Source organism: Bufo bufo, chromosome 3, assembly GCF_905171765.1.
Source record: "Bufo bufo chromosome 3, aBufBuf1.1, whole genome shotgun sequence".
In the NCBI taxonomy this organism is placed as follows: Eukaryota; Metazoa; Chordata; class Amphibia; order Anura; family Bufonidae; genus Bufo; species Bufo bufo.
In genome coordinates this window covers 91110578-91132049 of record NC_053391.1, presented here as the reverse complement: position 1 = coordinate 91132049, position 21472 = coordinate 91110578, and the positions used below count along the sequence as shown (strand labels likewise).

General features: G+C 42.6%; 1 protein-coding gene across 6 annotated transcripts in view; it reads left to right on the top strand.

The window, feature by feature from the left end:
- AP1S2 (adaptor related protein complex 1 subunit sigma 2) overlaps positions 1–17129 on the top strand; it is a 133556-nt gene extending 116427 nt beyond the window's left edge. For all 6 annotated transcript variants that reach the window (XR_005777444.1, XM_040423324.1, XM_040423322.1 and 3 more), the window contains one exon: positions 16053–17129. Coding sequence is in view for 3 of the 6 variants with exons in the window: in XM_040423324.1 (XP_040279258.1) it covers positions 16053–16100 (48 nt within the window). In the remaining 3 variants the exon portion in view is untranslated. The remainder of the gene's footprint in view (positions 1–16052) is intronic.
- The last annotated feature ends 4343 nt before the right edge of the window (positions 17130–21472 follow it).

The window sequence follows — 21472 nt, the reverse complement described above, 5'->3', positions numbered from 1 at the left end:
AAATAAATCTTTTGTTTAAATCAAGTTTTTTTGTTATACGTATTTTTTTTAATGTTGGTGACCTTTTTTTTCATGTCACTATGTTATCTAAATTGACATAAAAAATGCTAGTCTTGCCTTTCTCAATAATAATATGCTCTAAGGGGTTATTCCGTGATCAATGTAAAAAATAAAAATCAGACACCATATAGTACATGACAATCTCTTTCTAACAAAGCTACAACCAGCCCTGTACCTTACATGGATCCAGAGATCTCCCCATTCATTGCTCTGCTAGATTTATATCAACCTGGCAGCCCAAGGGGAGTGTCTTTTCTGCTGCAGCTCAGGGGGCGTGTCCATGCTCTCCCTATCACAGCTCAGGGGGCGTGTCCATGCACTCCCTATCACAGCTCAGGAGGCAGATGAAGGGTGAAACTGAGCATGAGCGGCCAGCTTAGTGAGCAGGTCAAAGAAATAAGAAAAAAACAAACAGGTGGCGCTATACAGATACATTTTACTGAATAACTCAGTGACTATACTAAATGTTAAATTATATACTATTACAAAAGTATTCAAATGCTGGTTTCAAAACCATTAAATATTTTTTTGTGGGACAACCCCTTTAAAAGGGTCATCCAGCATTAGAAAACGTAACTGCCAAAAACAACCCTGTCCATGGGTCGTGTCTGGTATTGCAACTTGGAGTCAATGGGGCAGAACTTCAATACGGCACACAACCTGTGGGCAAGGGTGGTGCTGTTTTTTTGGGGGGGGAAAGCAGCCATGTTTTTCTAATCCTGAACAACCCCTTTTATATAGATCAGTTTTTAGTAGTCATCTCATTATCATCACAGACGGGATTAATAGAGAAAGGTATTACCTCCCATAGAAATGGAGTCATCTCCAAACTGGCTGCTGTAAAGCATATCTCTAAATGATGTTAGCAGCAGTTTAGGCGAGATGGCTGGTCCCATAATCATGTGCAAAAGAACAGAATAAAAAATGTGTTGAAAAATATGTTGCTCTATATGGTTTTAACGAGTTAAAAATAAATAAATATTTTCAATAGAAACCGCACCAAGAACATATTCCTGTGAATGAAAACTGTTTTATTTTCAGAACTGTGACCATGATCACCATGTGCATGGAGTGGTGTAAAGCATGCCACCCTGTTCACTATCTGGCAGTCTAAAGTATGTATCTAAGTTTGGTAAATGCTTAGAGAACGCCAGCTACCAGAATGCATTGTGCTCTACACAAGTGTCGTTTCGAACTTTGTGGCAACAGTATGGGGAAAGCACTTTCCTGTTCTAAATGTTCCAAAACCGTAACAAAACCTCTGTAATTTAGCATTCAACTTTCTGCCACAGCACTACTGCCACATGTGAATGTACTCAAATAGGTTAAACGATCACTTACATTTACCCAAGTTTGCATAAATAAATACAGTTAAATATAAGAAACTTTGTAATATATAATATATCAGAGAAAAATGGCTCTTTCTCCAGTTATTAGGGTCTTTTCCTCTTCCCCATTTTCTAAATGAACATTCACTCTGAATTCTCTGTGAAATCTGTCATGAGAGAATAAGATAAACTGTCTTTCACTGAAGGATCAAATTACAGCTGCTCATAGAAGTCTGTGGGGAGGAGGAGGAGTAAGATGCAGTGGGAGAGACACAGGCACAGAGGCTTTAGCAGCTAAATCTGTTATATTTCAACCCCATGTGGTTTATTCACATCAAAGGGTTCTCTACATGGTTCTCTCTATAGTTGCCCTCTATGGTGCTAGGAGTGACAGTGAGGAAGCAGAATCTACTGTCTCCATGTGCATTCTATGGTAGACATAAAAGCTAGTCTTCTACAGCTCATGGAAAACTAAGAATTAGAGTTGTAGCTGGCAGTGGAAACTTCTAAGTACAAGTTACAAGTGATATAATGGCGATATAGTGCTATTACTGATGTACAGTACACATGGCAGCTTATTCTGAAAATTCATCTAAACCTGTAGGTACACTTTAAAGACTAAGGCCCCTTTCACACGGGCGTGTCCGGATTAGGTCTGGATGCGTCCCGGTGCATTGCGGCAAACCCGCGCGAGTAGGTACGCAATTGCAGTCAGTTTTGACTGCGATTGCGTTCCGATGTTCAGTTTTTATCGCGCGGGTGCAATATGTTTTGCACGTGCGTGATAAAAAACCTACTGTGGTACCCAGACCCGAACTTCTTCACAGAAGTTCAGGTTTGGATTAGTTGTAGTGTAGATTGTATTATTTCCCCTTATAACATGGTTATAAGGCAGTCTAAGGTGCCACTTTGTGAAATTGCTGACCTGCTAGATCTGCCCTTGTCAACTGTAGACTCATTGTGAAGCAGAAGAGTCTAGGACAGGGGTCGGCAACCTCCGGCAATCCAGCTGTTGTGAAACTACAACTCCCATCATGCATACTTTCTCTTCTAAGAACTCTCAGAATAATGAATGGAGCATGCTGGGAATTGCATGGAGTGCCGAAGGTTGATGATCCCTGGTCTAGGAGTAACAATAGCTCAGCCAGAAAGTGGTAGACAACACAAACTCTCAGAGGGGCAGCGCTGAAGAGTGTGGCAAATGCCCTTCCTTCAGTTCCACTCCAGTTCCATCGCTTCATCATCAGCCTAGGTCCAAATTGCTCTTGCAAAGCTTCAAATCCATAAAATGGATTTGTATGGTTGAACAGCTTTATACACATCTATGATCACCATGTGCATGGAGTGGTGTAAAGCATGCCAAAGGCTGTCCGGGCATGCTGGGAGTTGTAGTTTTGCAACAGCTGGAGGCACACTGGTTGGGAAGCACTGGTCTAAAGTATGTATCTGAGTTTGGTAAATGCTTAGAGAACGCTCTACACAATTGTCGTTTCGAACTTTGTGGCAACAGTATGGGAAAAGCACTTTCCTGTTCTATCATGTGTGTACCCCTGTGCACAAAAGACATAAAGACATGGTTTAACCCCTTCACGCATTATGACGTACAGGTACGTCATTGCGTGACAGGGGATGTATGGAGCGGGCCTCTGCAGTGAGCCCGCTCCATAAGCACGATCTGCCGGCTGTATGATACAGCCGGCATCCGGCCGCACTAACAGGAAGCCCCTGCCATTCAACCCCTCAGGTGCCGCGATCAAGGCTGATCGCGTCACCTGTGACGTGATGAAGCGATCCAGGCCTGCCATGGCTTTCTCCATACTGAGCTATGCACGAGGCATAGCGCAGAATGCAGTGTGTAAAAATCCTATTCACCATAATAGATCTATATTATGGTGAATAGGAGAGGGGATCAAAAGATCCCATGTACGAGGCCCCTATGGGGGCTAATTGCTGTAAAAAAAAAAAAAAAAAGTTAAATAAAGTTAAAAAAAAAACCACTATTTTAAAAGTTTGAATCACCACCCTTTCCCAATTTTACATATAAAACTACATAAACAATAAAAAAAATAAACATAATGGGTATCGCCGCGTCCGAAACTGTCTGAACTATTAAAATATTTTTAAAAAATTCTTGTGCGGTGAACGCAGTAACCGAAAAAAATAAATTAAAAACACGTGATTTGCCATTTTTTTGTCATTTTGTCCCAAAAAACATTTGAATAACGGTGATCAAAATGTTGTCTGTACTACAAAAATGGCATCAATGAAAAGTACAGTTCGTTACGCAAAAAACAAGCCCTTATAAAGCTTTGTAGACCACAATATAAAAAAGTTATGGCTGTCAGAATACAGCAATGCAAAGAAAATTTAGATTTTTCTGAAGATTATTATTTTTTTTTTACAGTAGTAAAACAAAAAAAAAATATTCAAGTTTGGTATCGCCGCATTCGTATTGAGCCGCAGGATACGAGTGTCAGGTTTTAGTGCATAGTGAACGCTGTGATGTCAAAACCCCCAAAAACTTGTATTTATTTCAATTTTGCCACACAAATAATTTTTTTCCTTTTTTCTAATACAAAACATGGTAAATTAAATGGTGGCATTAAAAAAATGCATCTTGTCCTGCAAAAAATAAGCCCTCATATAGCTAAGTGAATGTAAAAATAAAAAAGTTATGGCTTTTGGAACATGAGGACAAATCAAAAATGTAAAAATGAAAATAGGCCTTGTCTTGAAGGGGTTAATGGGTTTGGTGTGGAGAAACTTGAGTGTTCAGATCGGTGGGGGTCCGGCACCCGGAACTCCACTGATCAGCCTTATGAGGAGACGGTGCGCACGTGCCGTCTCTCTTCCTGTTCACCTTTGCTGTCTATGGTCTTTGCCATAGACGGCAGCAGCGGACAGGAAGAGAGAAGGGAGACGGCACGTGCGCATTGCAGGCGCCGTCTCCTCATACAGCTGATCGGTGGGGGTGCCAGACCCCTCCGATCTGATATTGATGACCTACCCTGAGGATACTTCTGACCGTATAGTACATTGTCCTTTTATGGTGAATTACAGCAGCAATTTTTATTTTTGCAAAAATAAAAGAAAGAATTGCAGCCATATCGGTTGCTTTTTTTGTAAATAGCCTTTCTGGTACTTCAGATTGACAAATCTGATCCAAGTTTTGGGTGGAAAACCTCTTCAATTTTGATCCTTTAAATAAACCCATGATCCATAGTGTGTTTTACAACACAGTACACATGGTGATCTCAGTCTTGTGTTTTGAAGGTGGTATTTCATGTCTGTGCAACGTTTAGGGTCACTGAGTTTTACTGCTAAAGTAAATCTACTGTCTATTCTATGGAGATTTGATGGCTGTATGCTGGTACTCTTGCCATGTTTCTGTTAGCAATTGTAGTGGTAGTAATAGTGAAACCCACAATGCGAAGGGATGTCCATACAGTTGACCAATGTATTACCATGAATTCTGAGATCCAGGAATAAATATGCTTAACACTGCGATGCATAAAAGGTTTACTAAACCATGATAAAATACATATATACAAAAGATAACATACATGGTAAGTAACAGTCACCTAAGGTCATCAACAAATGAGCGAGCTCCCCATCGACCAGTTCCCAACATAACTGGCCGACACCCATATGATTCAAAGAGAGGAGGTGGTAGCAAGACACATCGATGTCTTCAATGGAGCTAACCTTTTTATAACATGTCTAGATGTTTTCCATCTTCCTGGCCACTCCTAGCGCCTCCTAAAGGTTTTCAGTGTACAATACGCATGTGCAGTTACTTCAGACTTCAGGAATGTGGCCTAGCACGTGGTACCACTAACCAACTACATTACAAGGAATTAAAGGGAAAGAACCACTAAAATACAACGCTACAAAACCATGCAGTGTGCATTTCTCTTCCACATTCTCTATCTATTGATTGTTCTAGCTAGTGGACTTCCTGATGTCATATTGATTAGTGTTCTCTATCAGAGATATGCAATTCATGTAGCTTTTTCATGTCTAATGCACATTTGGCATTGCAGATGGAAAAAGGAAGCAAAATTCCAGAGGGAATTTGCAAACCTTTATAAAGATTTTGGCTGCAGAGCCTGCACTTGAACTACTCAAACATATGCGGGAATATGGACAGGTAGACCATCGCATCTCATCCCTACAAGTGTGATTTCATGACTGGCTAAGCGACAGGGCAAGTGTATTGCTAATGTCTGCTTTCTCAGAAGGAAGGCCCTGTTTGGTGTGGTTTTAAGTTGAAAGATCTCTTTAGGAAAAGATTTCTGCATATGTTTTTGAACCACTTCTTGAAGATCAGAAATATCCTCTTGCCCCTTTCTCGGAATATCATGATTCAGTAGTTCAAACAAACCTTGTCAGAAATAAAGAGCCTTTATGTTCCAGAGCACATGACACAGTCACTGGGTTAATAGTCTCCATAATCCACTAGAGAAGTTCAAAGACGCTTTTATTCCTCTGTTAGGATTAGAAAGATAAAAGCCCATCTCGCCCTAAACTTATTCCCCCCGACAAGCTGGATTTCAGGAATTTGATGTTAACACTTTGATTTCAGCTAAATCACTATTCTGTACAAATGTATATGCCAGTTCTGTGAGGAAAAGTCAGAGTTATGGCTACACAGTAGATTACAATAGTCCACTTTTTCTGGAGGCGCACTCTGTAGATGTCATGGCCACCATACACTGTCCCCAACCTGCTGATTATTCCAATCACTCCTCTTTCAAGCCCGAACACTCGGGTAGTACTGTAAACGTGAATTCACGCCTGGTGATACAGATCAACCAACTTCAGAAAATTATCCTCATAAACTTACAGGTCATTTATTTTTCTACGTAAAATATGAGCCCAAAGCGTATGTTCACACATCATGGAATTTCTTTTTATAGCTGTCAGAGCTAAATCTTTCTCTTATAAAGCTTCCTGTCCCCTGACTTTTTATATGATAAACGCTTCGCTGCCTGGACCCACCACTAGGATCCTGTCTTCAGCTTGCGCTTCGACTGAGCTCTTTTGACCCTTATTGTCATAGAGACACGTCAGAACTTTTTGATGGATGGGTGTCCAGTTGCTGAGACCCCCACATTGTGGAAATGCTGTAGATTTATTTTCGCCGGCGCCATATTCTTTTGCATTGTGCCGAACTTTGACCCATGACACATCCATCAGGTGGGACAGGACAGCCAATTAAGATGTTTCAGCAAATGGACACACCCCCTACCTTATAAATAAACCTGATCTGGCAGCCATTTTACATTGTGTTCTTGCCAGTGTAGGGAGAGGTTGCTGTGTGGAGCAGGGACAGACTTTTAGGGACACCAAACGCTAGCTAATAGGGCCACAAAAGTCTTTTTAAGGACTGGTATAGGTGTGCTATTGATAGGTATGACATACTGAGGGGTGTGGTATACTTAAATTATACTTTCCAACATAGAAAGTATATTATAGTGCATTTGAATTGTGCAGCAGTTGTGTGCGGTTCTGCTGAGATACCGCAACTAGATAGAGGGACAAACGCTATTGGAATAACTAATTGCAACTGGTGTGATATAGCTGTGGCCCCCAAAAAAAAATGATTGAGGGGTGTGATATACCTATAATATACCTTCTAACATAGAAAATACACTCACCTAAAGAATTATTAGGAACACCATACTAATATGGTGTTGGACCCCCTTTTGCCTTCAGAACTGCCTTAATTCTACGTGGCATTGATTCAACAAGGTGCTGATAGCATTCTTTAGAAATGTTGGCCCATATTGATAGGATAGCATCTTGCAGTTGATGGAGATTTGAGGGATGCACATCCAGGGCACGAAGCTCCCGTTCCACCACATCCCAAAGATGCTCTATTGGGTTGAGATTTGGTGACTGTGGGAGCCATTTTAGTACAGTGAACCAATTTGAAATGATTCCAGCTTTGTGACATGGTGCATTATCCTGCTGGAAGTAGCCATCAGAGGATGGATACATGTTCTCATTCTGTTTACGCCAAATTCGGACTCTACCATTTGAATGTCTCAACAGAAATCGAGACTCATCAGACCAGGCAACATTTTTCCAGTCTTCAACAGTCCAATTTTGGTGAGCTCGTGCAAATTGTAGCCTCTTTTTCCTATTTGTAGTGGAGATGAGTGGTACCCGGTGGGGTATTCTGCTGCTGTAGCCCATCCGCCTCAAGGTTGTGCGTGTTGTGGCTTCACAAATGCTTTGCTGCATACCTCGGTTGTAACGAGTGGTTAGTTCAGTCATTGTTGCTCTTCTATCAGCTTGAATCAGTCGGCCCATTCTCCTCTGACCTCTAGCATCCACAAGGCATTTTTGCCTACAGGACTGCCGCATACTGGATGTTTTTCCCTTTTCACACCATTCTTTGTAAACCCTAGAAATGGTTGTGCGTGAAAATCCCAGTAACTGAGCAGATTGTGAAATACTCAGACCGGCCCGTCTGGCACCAACAACCATGCCACGCTCAAAATTGCTTAAATCACCTTTCTTTCCCATTCTGACATTCAGTTTGGAGTTCAGGATATTGTCTTGACCAGGACCACCCCCTAAATGCATTGAAGCAACTGCCATGTGATTGGTTGACTAGATAATTGCATTAATGAGAAATAGAACAGGTGTTCCTAATAATTCTTTAGGTGAGTGTATATTATAGTGCATTTGTATTGTGTAGCAGTTGTGTGCGGTTCTGTTGAGTTACCGCAGCTAGATAGAGGGACAAACGCTATTGGAATAACTAATTGCAACTGGTGTGATATACCCGTTGCCCCCCCGTGACACTGACGCGCTGGAATTCCACCTTGTATATGCTTGATAGGCTACTTCAGCAGAAACGTGCAGTTAACGACTACCTGTACGAACTCTGCAGCAGGACAGGTTCTGGGGAGCTTGGTTTCTTTTCACCGCGCCAGTGGCTGCTCATGTGCGACGCATGCAGACTTCTGCGGCCATTTGATGAGATCACCAAACTGGTCAGTCGCAGCCAGGGCACCATCAGTGACATCGTACCTTACACCTTCTTTCTGGAGCGTGCATTGCGTCGTGTCATTGATCAAGCCGTCAAGGAGCAGGAAGATGAGGAAGTCGCAATGTTGAATGAATTCCCAGGGGGCGCTACTCCATCTGAGACAAGTCAGCAGGAGTCTGAAGAGGAGTCAGAGGAGGATTATGGCTGGGGGGAGGAGGAGTAGCAAGAAGAGCAGACTTTAAACTTTTCTGGTATCCCTGGTGTTATCCGTGGCTGGGGGGAGGAGACTGAGGATGACATTCTCCTGTACGATGAGCAGGAGCCAGGGCGCTCCACCACTTCCAATTTAGTGCAAATGGTGGTCTTCATGCTCCAGTGTTTGAAGAGGGACCCCCGTATAAAAAGCTTAAAGGGCAAGGACTAGTACTGGGTGGCAACTTAGACCGCCGGTACAAACACAAAATGGTGGACATGTTACCAGCATCAAAGAGGGCTGTCAGAATGTAGCATTTCCAGTCCTTGCTGCGAGAGATGCTGCATTCTGCCGTTGCGGGCGCTAGCAGAAGAATTTCCACCCACAGAGAAACAGGTGCGGGTAGCAATCCTACCGCGCATGCCAGAAGAGGGCGGTTTGAAGATGTGTTGGTCACTTCGGATATGAGATCATTCTTGCAGCCAAACCATGGACAGCAGCTCTCCGGATCCAGCCTCAGGGAACACCTAGACCGACAGGTGCCCGACTACATCGGGTTAATGGCCGATGTGGACGCTCTGAGAAGTGAGGAACCCCTGGACTACTGGGTGTGCAGGCTTGACCTGTGGCCAAAGCTGGCACAATGGAACTCTTGGCTTGCCCCTCGTCGAGTTTCCTGTCCGAAAGGACGTTCAGTGCAGAAGGGGAGATCGTGACCGATAAGCGCACTCGCCTAGCTCACAACAGTGTGGACTACCTCACATTTCTAAAAATTTATGAGGCATGGATCTCGGAGGAATTCAGCACCTGTGACGACCACGTTTAATAGAATTTCCTCATGCCAGCCCACACATATCCGCCACCACCCAGAACAAAGAATGGTCCCTGTCTTATGTAAATACAGCGGCATAAAAGGCCTTTTCTGTAAGGTGAATGTCTAATGTTTGGGGCCTGTACTCCACTGCAGTAAAATTGTTATCCATGGACCGTCTAATATACCTCCAGCTACATAATGTTGTGCATTTTCATAAGTGTACAATGTATCTGATGATACCATATTCAATATGGATGATCATTGCCTTTAACAACATGTGATCAGCATGAACCTGAAAAAAACCAAGATGGGTTCATAGCAAGTTCAATGTGTTAAAAGTGAATATATAGAGAAGACTATACTTTTATTATTGTTTAGAGACATGGATTTATCTACAGTGGTTTCTCTAAACTTGTCTGTCTGAGGAACAATGGGTGTTTCATGGCTAAACCATGATCTGATAAGAGACGTCCATAAAACACATCTGGTGTGGAATAGATATCTATTCAAATATTCCCATATAGATATATATATATTCCTGTATGCATTTATTTAGCGTTTGAACTTGTTAATGATTCATATATACTATGTGATATTGATGTATTATAACCAAATATTATTAATGTATCTTTATATGTCTGTATCTCACTGAGAGGGTATATTCTAGGGGATATAAAATGTGTTTAAGTGGAAATTTCTTAAATAGGGTTTATTTTAGAGGAGCTGATGTTATTTCAAACATCATTACTCAATAGCTGAAGACAGTTAAGGTACACAAACCAGAAAAACCATCATTACTCCTATCTGCCCCATAAATTCAGGGATTAGGAAAACTTCTGATACCGCCAGTCAGTCTGAGCAAAGTGTCAGAAAGAGCCCCTCCTAATTGATTTAAGGTGTGAAAGGGCAAAGTTTAAGTAGTAATAAAACAAGCAATATAATATGTTAATTCTTAAAATATTCAAAATTGTTATATGATACAACAGTGCCATCAAGTGGTAGATGGGCAGAAGTTTCCTAGGAATGTCAATTAGTGACATCATCCCCATGTTTAACATACGTCACACCCACCTTATCTAATTGGTAATCCCTATTCCAAGAGGGGATGGGCATAGATAAGGATGGGGGATATCTGATCCAGTTTTTGGGAGAGAAAAGACACTTCTTCAAACACTTCACAAACTTCACAAAAGGAAAAACTTCACAAGGACTTCTTCACAACGGAACTCTTTACAAAGATTCATTCATCAGCATCACTTCACACAGGACGGGACATATCTAAATCTTGGAAAGCTGGGTCCATTCTAAAAAGCTCTTTGTCCCAAAGCCAGGGGTAATGTATAATCTATTTCATTTGCAGTAATTATAAATCGCTCCAATTGGCATATAGTTGAGACCCCATTATTAGTGGGTCAATATTGTTAAAACAATAATTTTATGGGAAATTTTAATGAACGTGCACATCATTATAATTCCTGTAATATTGATATCAGAGTGAAATCTCTGATCGGATATTATTATCCGTAGTTAGGCCAACGGGCGTATTTATAAGGTGTCTCTTACTGCCATATTCTTTGATTGAGCATAAGGGATTTTCCACAGATTCATTTCTATTGTTTTGTTGTTATTGTTACATTATAATATTTCAATAATCGGTAATAATTTGATAATAATTTGAATAACATTGTATTGTACTTGGTGTACTAAATTAAGTGAGCATCATCTTGAGGTCAATTTTGATATTATCCTTATATTCATTTGTATGCCATTTTTACTGCATGTATTTATTTGTAATAAATTATATTTTATATAATTAATTGCACCCTGTTTCATTATCTGCACAAATTAACTTTAGATCTCATCAATAAAAGAACTGGCGTTTATATGTCCGCCAATAATTTTTTTTAATTTTTCATATTTCATAAAAATATGAAATCATAATTTTTATGATTTCATATCTTATATGAAATAAATACCCGACAATAATCACTTTATCTTTTCTGCACAGTGAATGCCTAATTGTTGGGGCCTCGGAGGACTTCAACACCTGTGACGACCATGTGTTATCGAATTTCGCCTATTATCATTTGGGGTTTATTCAAGAGGGGGGATTTCGTTAGCCATGTTTTTAATCCAATTTTATATTTTTAGTTCTTTTAAACATATGTATTTAACATGTATTTGTACTGGCCTACAGTAAAATTGTTATCCAATTACCGTCTAATATACCTCCAGCTACATAATCACTTTATCTTTTCTGCACGGTGAATGCCTAACATTTGGGGCCTGTACTCCAGTGGGCTACAGTAAAATTTTTATCCATTGACCGCATAATGTACCTCGAGCCACATAATCACTTGTTTTTTTATGTCAGGTTAATGCCTAATTTTTAGGGCCCGTAATCCTGTGGCCTGAAATTAAATTTATCTAGGCTCCAGTAGGACACATTTTTGAGAATTTCCCTTTTAAGACGCATAAAAATGGCCCCTGATTAAAATACATACAGTCATGGCCGTAAATGTTGTCACCCCTGAAATTTAAAAAATTAAGTATTTCTCACAGAAAAGTATTGCAGTAACACATGTTTTGCTATACACATGGTTATTCCCTTTGTGTGTATTGGAACAAAACCAAAAAAGGGAGATAAAAAACCAAATTGAACATAATGTCACACCAAACTCCAAAATTGGGCTGGATAAAATTATTGGCACCCTTTCAAAATTGTGGATAAATAAGATTGTTTCAAGCATGTGATGCTCCTTTAAACTCACCTGGGGCAAGTAACAGGTGTGGGCAATATACAAATCACACATGAAAGCAGATAAAAAGTAGAGAAGTTCACTTAGTTTTTGCATTGTGTGTCTGTGTGCGCCACACTAAGCATGGACAACAGAAAGAGGAGAAGAGAACTGTCTTAGGACTTGAGAACCAAAATTGTGGAAAAATATCAACAATCTCAAGGTTACAAGTCCATCTCCAGAGATCTAGATTTGCCTTTGTCCACAGTGTGCAACATTATCAAGAAGTTTGCAACCCATGGCACTGTAGCTAATCTCCCTGGGCGTGGACGGAAGAGAAAAATTGATGAAAGGTGTCAATGCAGGATAGTCCGGATGGTGGATAATCAGCCCCAAACAAGTTCCAAAGATATTCAAGCTGTCCTGCAGGCTCAGGGAGCATCAGTGTCAGCGCGAACTATCCGTCGCCATTTAAATGAAATGAAACGCTATGGCAGGAGACCCAGGAGGACCCCACTGCTGACACAGAGACATACAAAAGCAAGACTACATTTTGCATAAATGAACTTGAGTAAGCCAAAATCTTCTGGGAACACGTCTTGTGGACAGATGAGACCAAGATAGAGCTTTTTGGTAAAGCACATCTTTCTACTGTTTACCGAAAATGGAATGAGGCCTACAAAGAAAAGAACACAGTACCTACAGTGAAATATGGTGGAGGTTCATTGATGTTTTGGGGTTGTTTTGCTGCCTCTGGCAGTGGGTGCCTTGAATGTGTGCAAGGCATCATGAAATCTGAGGATTACCAATGGATTTTGGGTCGCACTGTAGAGCCCAGTGTTAGAAAGCTGGGTTTGCGTCCAAGATCTTGGGTCTTCCAGCAGGACAATGACCCCAAACATACGTCAAAAAGCACCCAGAAATGGATGGCAACAAAGCGCTGGAGAGTTCTAAAGTGGCCAGCAATGAGTCCAGATCTAAATCCCATTGAACACCTGTGGAGAGATCTTAAAATTGCTGTTGGGAAAAGGCGCCCTTCCAATAAGAGAGACCTGGAGCAGTTTGCTAAGGAAGAGTGGTCCAAAATTCCGGTTGAGAGGTGTCAGAAGCTTATTGATGGTTATAGGAAGCGACTTATTTCAGTTATTTTTTTCAAAGGGTGTGCAACCAAATATTAAGTTAAGGGTGCCAATAATTTTGTCCAGCCCATTTTTGGAGTTTGGTGTGACATTATGTCCAATTTGCTTTTTTTCCTCCCTTTTTTTGTTTTGTTCCAATACACACAAAGGGAATAAACATGTGTATAGCAAAACGTGTGTTACTGCAATACTTTTCTGTGAGAAATACTTCATTTTCTTGAAAAATTTCAGCGGTGCCAACATTTACGGCCATGACTGTATTTTTTGTGGGAATTTTTGTCATTGATCCCCTTCTGGTATGTCACTGTCCATGTTATGGGACTATTTGTGCACTTCTAGTAAGTATTTTGTGGCTGCAAATATGACTTGAAGGTTTTCCAGGTTCACCTGCCATTAAAGTGAATGGGGCCCGCCGCGAACTTGTGGTTCGTGAACATTTGATTGCGTTCGCGAACAGTCCCGGCCAATGTCCGTCCATCACTATTGCTAAACACACACTTTGCTGGATCTGTAAAATGCTGTGGAGTTTCTGCATGCAATTTTGCAGCAGAAAATCTTCTGAGTTTCGGCAAACTGAATTGAATGGGAGCAGTGATGCAGTAATCAGCTCCATCCATGACACAATGGATGATGCTGTGTATTTCCATTGCTGGAGCTACGCTAAAACAGCTGATTGTTGGGGTGTCAGACCCCCATGATCAAATATTGATGACCTATCCTCAGGATAGGCCATCAGTAACAAAATCCTGGGCAAGCCCTTTAATCAAGAGCTGGTATAGGAAGAAAACTGGTAAGTTTATTACCTTTTTAGGACTTAGACCATATAAGAGTGGAGAGGAGTAGTGGACACTGAAGAGCCTCCTCCAAAGAGTTAGGCCTCTTGCACACGGCCATTGTGCTCCCGTGGCCGTATTGGGGGCCGCATACAGCGGTTCCGCAAAACACGGGTTACCGGCCATGTGCATTCCGCATCACGGATGCGAACACATTGACTTGAATGGGTCCGCAAATCCGGAGATGCGGTGCGGAACGGAACCCCATGGAAGCACTACGGAGTGCTTCCGTGGGGTTCCGATCCCTGCTTCCATTCCGCAAAAAAATAGAACTTGTTTTTATCTTTTTGTGGAACGGACGGATCACGGACCCATTCAAGTTGAATAGGTCTGGATCCGTTCCGGCTGCCGCCCGTGCATTGGGAACCGCAAATTGCGGTCCCCAATGCACGGAACGGAACCACAATGGCCGTGTGCAAGAGGCCTTAGGTGGTGTGTGTTTCCAGGGTTTTCTGGTTTGCATCAACACCCTTTAAAATAATCATTTTTGAGGGTAGCTGTAATTTTCTAATGTTTTTATTTTACCTTTATTGCTTCTATCTTGCATGCTGGGCTGTGGTCACATGACCATGTCCATGCAGCTCTTTCTTATTTCCTGTGATGTTATGTCCATGGGCGGAGCAGTGGTAGAGGAGTGTCTAGCTGGGTGCGAGGAGCTATAAAGTAGCTGGCCAGTGCTGTAGCTGTGGCAGTGGAGGAAGGAGAAGTGCATCATTGGTTGGATACAGGAACAGGAAGTGCTACATGCAGGATGGAAACCAGAGTGATTTGTCTACATGGTGAAAATGGGTCAGGACAGTCCAAATTGAAAAAAAAGAGAACGGAGAGTGGTGGCTGGAGGACCCTGAGTTTCCCAGGGTCCGGCCACCGCCAAGCCCTCTCCCAATACAACTGAATGGGAGCGCACCGCGTTTGTGCGGCCACCACTCTCATTCACTTCTATGGGGCTGATGGAAATGGCTTTTCCCTGCTCCGTTTTCGGCGTAGATGCAGGTCCCAGAGGTGGGACCCGCACCTATCCGACAATGCGGACATATTCTAGCGATATGCCCCCGTTTTCTGTGATGGGAATACCCCTTTAAGTTTGTGGTATGAAAGAGAGGGAGATCTGATGAGTAGGCACTATGCAACTCCAAGATGTATGGGTGTGTGAATTAATAGGGGAATGGTTTCAGATGACTCAAACCTGTAGCCTTCGTCTCCAAAAATACAGTAATACCCCATACAAATGAAACAAAGCCGTAATAGGGTGTGGTACCAGTATTTGCCAGCAGGTTGCAGAGTAATGTAGCGTATTGTATTTGTAGATTATCACAGTAAGGGCTCGTTCACACAAATGTTTTTTGCGTTCCGTATATGGACCGTTTTTTTAGGTCCGTATACGGAACTATTCATTTAAATGGTTACGCAAAAAAACCAAATGTACTCCGTATGCATTCAGTTTCCGTTCCGTTCAAAGATAGAACATGTCCTATTATTGCCCGCAAATCACGTTCCGTGGCTCCATTCAAGTCAATGGGTCCGCAAAAAAAATTAACTGAACACATACGGAATGTACTCCGTATGTCTTCCGTATCCGTTCCGTTTTTGTGGAACCATCTATTGAAAATGTTATGTCCAGCCCAATTTTTTTCTATGCAATTACTGTATACTGTATATGCCATACGGAAAAACGGAACAGAAACGGAAACAAAAAACGGATCCGTTAAAAACGGCCCACAAAACACAGAAAAAGCCATACGGTCGTGTGACTGAGCCCTAAATGGCATAAATCAAGGGTCTCTCTTTCCCATTTCACAAGTGTCGTATTTGGATTTTTGCAGTCTTTTTTTCTTTTGAACAAGTAGAAAGCGTTTGTTTTCTTGGATGTAGGAATGTAATGTGGACTTTGCACTATGTTACAGTCTGGGACTGATTCCTTCACATCTTGTGTTTCCTCAACAGGAGGCAGAGACACCACGAAGCGTCCTTGAAGAAATTGGCCTGACATAAACCCCCGGCTGCTGTCTCCTGCGTCTCTGTGTCGTTCCATCAATGTTCTCTGCCTTCACCTCAGTGTTAAACCAATAGTGTAAGATGCCGTCTGTCAGTATTACTGTACTGCTATAAGCTGCTTTAGTTCAACGAAAACGACTCTATAGAAAATCTACTCAAAATGTATCAACAGAAAGGGACTTGGACATTGTCAACTGTAGCATGAACATGACCAATTGTAGGAAAACGGTTTATTTTTTTTTTCTAGCATTTTTAGGGTTTGGTGCTGATTGGAGGTAATATTGACGCCTCCCATACGATGTTCTGATACTGCCTTTACACCAGAACCATGTGTGAATCAGATCAGCACCACCAAGCCCAGTCCCTAATATTTGACAACCAAAGACTGTGCCCTTATTCACGACAGGCCATTTATAATACATAAAGGGATCAAAAAAAACTGTTTACCACTGGATTTTTTTTTTCTTTTTGTAAACCAAAGACTTTGTAAGACCAGTAATGAGACCTGTCCCTCAGTTCTGAAGATGACACGTCCACTATACAGGAATAGCTTCAAAGGTCAAACCTCCAAAGAGCAGCAGGCGATTCTCGCGGTGCATGGGCGGTAAAGCTCCAGACAAGACGTGATTCTGTTACTTTACTTCTGTGCACTTCTTTCTGTTCTGTCATGCTTCTAGTCCTTGGGGAGATATGTCCTTGGTCATCACACACATTGGCTTCCATCTCGTTGGCGGCGGGTATTCTTCAAGTGTTATAATCTTCAGATCATATAGTGAAACAACTTAATAAAAAGAGAACCTGTGTGCACACGAGTCTGTTCTTGTGGACATGATGAGGGCTCATGCACATGGCTGGATGAAGTTTGCATGTTCTGCAGATCTGTAATACGGCACACTGTGGGCCCATATGGTTTTCTACTGAAGCACACATACGGATGTTGTATTCCCCAGAGTGATTAGGGCTACTTTCACACTAGCGTTAATATTTTCCGGTATTGAGATCCGTCATAGGGTCTCAATACCGGAAGAAACCGCTTCCGTTTTGTCCCCATTCATCGTCAATTGGGAGAAAATGTAACTGAACAGAACGGAGTGCTCCAAAATGCCTTCCGCTCCATTCTCATACCGGAGAGCAAACCGGTTTTCTTTCCATCATGACCCCCAATGCAAGTCAATGGGGACGGATCCGTTTTCTCTGACTCAAAAGAAATGGATCCATCCCCCATTGACTTTCAATGGAGTTCACAACGGATTCGTCTGGGCTATGTTAAAGATAATACAACCGGATCCGTTCATAACGGATGCAGACAGTTGTATTATCAGTAACGGAAGCGTTTTTGCTGAAACCTGTGGGATCCAGTAAAAACTCTAGTGTGAAAGTAGCCTTACTTCTAGGGAAGAATAGCCCCATCATATGGTGCCGTACATGGAGGCAACGTGCAGCAGCACGCAGAGTGCCTATAGGTTTATAATATGAACCCATGGGTACTTTATGTGGCGTTGTACAGCGTCCGTATGTGCCGCTTTTGTCGTGTGCATCTGCCCTAGTAGTGAGTCTAGTATTAGTATTTGTATTGCTTGTCTTTGGCCACTAGAATTAAAACATATGTAGAGTCCAGAGGGTAGGTTCTCACAGAGTTTTTTTTTTCTATGCTGTAAATAATAATAATAAAAAAAAAAAAAACTGATGCAGAATAAACTTCAGGATTCCTTGTGGTTTTTTAGGATGTAGTTTTTATCCCAACGTGGTTTTAAAAGGGGTTATCGCATGAATAATGTAAAAAATTAAAATCATGCATAATCTGGTACATGATAACCTCTTTCTAATGCCTTAAGCCTCATTCACACATCAGTGTTTGGTCAGTGATTTCCATCAGTGATTGTGAGGCGAAACCAGGATAGGAGCCTCCACTGACATAAGGTATAAGGGAAAGATCTGCACCTGTTCTGTGTTTAGAGCCGCACCTGGTTTTGGCTCAAAATCACTGATCGAACACTGATGTGTAAATGAGGCCTAATACACACTGTCAGTGTTCGGTCAGTGATTTCCATCAGTGTTTGGGAGCCCAAACCAGGATTGGAGCCTCCACATACATAAGGTAATAGCGAAAGATCTGCACCTGTTCTGTGTTTAGAGCCGCACCAGGTTTTGACTCAAAATCACTGATCAAACACTGATGTGTGAATGAGGCATTGCAAAGCTAGAACCAGCCCTGTACCTCACATGGATCCATAGATCTCCCCAGTCATTGCTCCAATTGTTCTGCTAGATTTATTTCAAGCTGTCACTTCTCAGATGACGTGTGCTGTGTGCTGCGGCTGGTGGCAGTTGAAGGTTGGAACTGGGCATAAGCATTCACCTCAGTGAGCAGGACAGAGAAACTCGAAAAAGAGCAAACCGCAGGTGGCTTTCACTGAATAAGGCCTCATGCACACGACCGTTGTTTGGGTCCGCATCCGAGCCGCCGTCTTGGCTCGGATGCGGACCCATTGAAGTGGCTCCGTTCCGCGGCCCTGCTAAAAAATTATAACAAGCCCTATTCTTGTCCGCGCTTTGCGGACAAGAATAGGCATTTATATTGCCGGCTTCCGTTCCGCAAATTCCGTTCTGCAAACAGCAACACGGGCGGCTTCCGTTTTTTGCGGATTGCGGACCGCAAAAAACGAAACGGTCGTGTGCATGAGGCCTAACTCAGTAGCTATAATACATTTTTAATTACATGGAGTTACAAAAATATTCTGATCCAGGTGCTGGTTCGAAAAATGTAGAATATTTTTTAATAGCACAACCCCTTTGACTCGTTTTTTTGATGCGCTGTTGACGTGTTTTTCATCATGCCCATTTCAATCGGAACTGTGGATGCGGATTCCGCATCAAGAATGGACATGTCGCTTCTTTTTTCTTTGGCATGTTTTTAAGGCCTCATGCAAACGGCGGGTCGGCAATCCACGGCCGCCGGCCGTGTGCACCACGCATCACTGATGCGGCCCCATTGACTTGAATGGGTCCGCAATTTCGGAGATGCGGAAAGGAGTCATGGAACAGAACATCGGAAGCGCTACGGAGTGCTTCCGTGGTGTTTCTTTCCGTTGTTCCGCACCGCAAATAAATATGACATGTCATATTTTTTTGCGGTGCGGACATACCACGGACCCATTCAAGTTGAATGGGTCCGGCCCGCTGCACGGGCCGCAATTGCTGCTCCCAATTCATGGAAAGGCCGCACAACAGCCGTGTGCATGCGGCCTAAAACTGTAAGCGGGAAAACGCAATATGCGGTAACCCGTTTCCCTGTTTACTTCTGATGCATTTTTGGGTTGCGGAATCCACCTCAGAAAACGCTGCGCGAACAGACCCAAAGTGAAGGGCCCCATGCCGACTTTGGCAGCAATACATGTTGCATGGTCAAAGATCGCAGTGTAGCATACCTCCATCGCAATTAATGAAAGCGAATGGGGTTGCCTTGTGCCGCATCACGACAGTCACAAACTCTACACCTTCTGGACTTCTGTCTCGCGGCAGCTTGCCATCAGCAATTGACCTTCCACGCTTGTAACATCGATTAGGCCATTTTGGGTGCAGTCCATGAATTATCTATGTAGCAGGGATTTAAGAGGTCAAACACTGCATATGGTTTTACTGTAAAGTTTTTGGCCATTCAGTTAATACAGGAGAAAAATGTGTGTCACCTGTTCCATTGCTCCGCCAAAATCACATTGATTTCCCGTGAAGCCATGCGGCGCACTATGGCCACTTCACGTTAAAGTCACAGGAGCGAGGAATATGAAGTGTGTTTTCATGAGTCTTATATTGGGTATGAAAAAGCACAGAAACGCCAAATGCCAGGGCACTCCTCTTCTAAGGGCTTATCCACACAATGTGGTTTTCAAAAACCTCGACGTGACCGCGATAAACCTTAAGAGCTGTCATGAGCCAGACCCACATGAATCTAAAATTACTTGGTCAAGACCAGACCACCCATGGGACTGAGGCCTCACGCACATGACTGTATGGGGCACATTTACTAATGGACTTGCGACATTGACGTGAAAAGTGTCGAAAGTCCCCTTTTCTGTCTGCCATGCGACACAGTTTTGGGTGTACAGCCGGTTTTGCGCCTTGTACGCCAATTGGGCGTGACAAGGGTGGGGCGGGGCATGTCAAGGGCCGTGCTGGGGCTGACACTTCAGTCCCAGCAAATTGACGTACATTTATGCCGGGAGCAAATGTAAGCTAAAAACTACACCACCCAGAAAGAAGCAGACCCTCTTATCTTCCCTCAGGGAAACCCCCTAAAGGTGTAAGGTGTCAAAAATAGTTAAAAACTTCTACTTTGTATAAAGGCACTTTTACAAAATGTAAAAGGGAAACCAAATCTCAAAATAAAGTACCATTGTATAAGCTGTATGTTGAAAAAGTATTTGTGACATTTCTGTATGATGTTCCTGAATGTGTGAACGGCAGCCTCTCGATTAAAAACTGACCCCATTCGATTTTTGACTTTTTACCTTGTATGCAAGTAACGGGGCGGCGCTGTCATCTGCTGCTCCTTAGGTTTCTGCACATCGACACTCATGTCGTCCAGTACTTCAGCGGTACTTTTACCAGTTTACCTTGCATGTGACTGGTTTAAAGGGAACCTGTCACCGGGATTTTGTGTATAGAGCTGAGGACATGGGTTGCTAGATCACCGCTAGCACATCCGCAATACCCAGTCCCCATAGCTCTGTGCGCTTTTATTGTGTAAAAAAAAAAAATATTTGATACATATGCAAATTAACCTGAGATGAGTCCTGTCCCTGACTCATCTCACGTACAGGACTCATCTCAGGTTAATTTGCATATGTATCAAATCGTTGTTTTTTTTACACAATAAAAGCACACAGAGCTATGGGGACTGGGTATAGCGGATGTGTAGCGGCCATCTAGCAACCCATGTCCTCAGCTCTATACACAAAATCCCGGTGACAGGTTCCCTTTAAGCCTCATTTACACGTCCATGTCTGTGCAGGTGGTCAGTGATGAATCCGTGAACACGGACAAAATAGAACATGATCCGTGCTAATAAAAAAAAACGGACCCACAGACCGTGCTAAAACACTAATGTGTGAATAGACACATTAAAATGAAAGGGGACGTGTGCTGTCCGTGGAGAACACGTACAGCAGACGTCCATGAAACACTGACCTGTGAATGAGGCTTTATGCACATTTATTTTAAAGGGCGTCTGTCAGCAGATTTGTACCTATGACACCGGCTGACCTGCTCCATGTGCGCTTGGCAGCTGAAGGCATCTGTGTTGGTCCCATGTTCATGATGTTTTAATATATCAAAAATGAGCCTCTAGGAGCAACGGGGGCGTTACCATT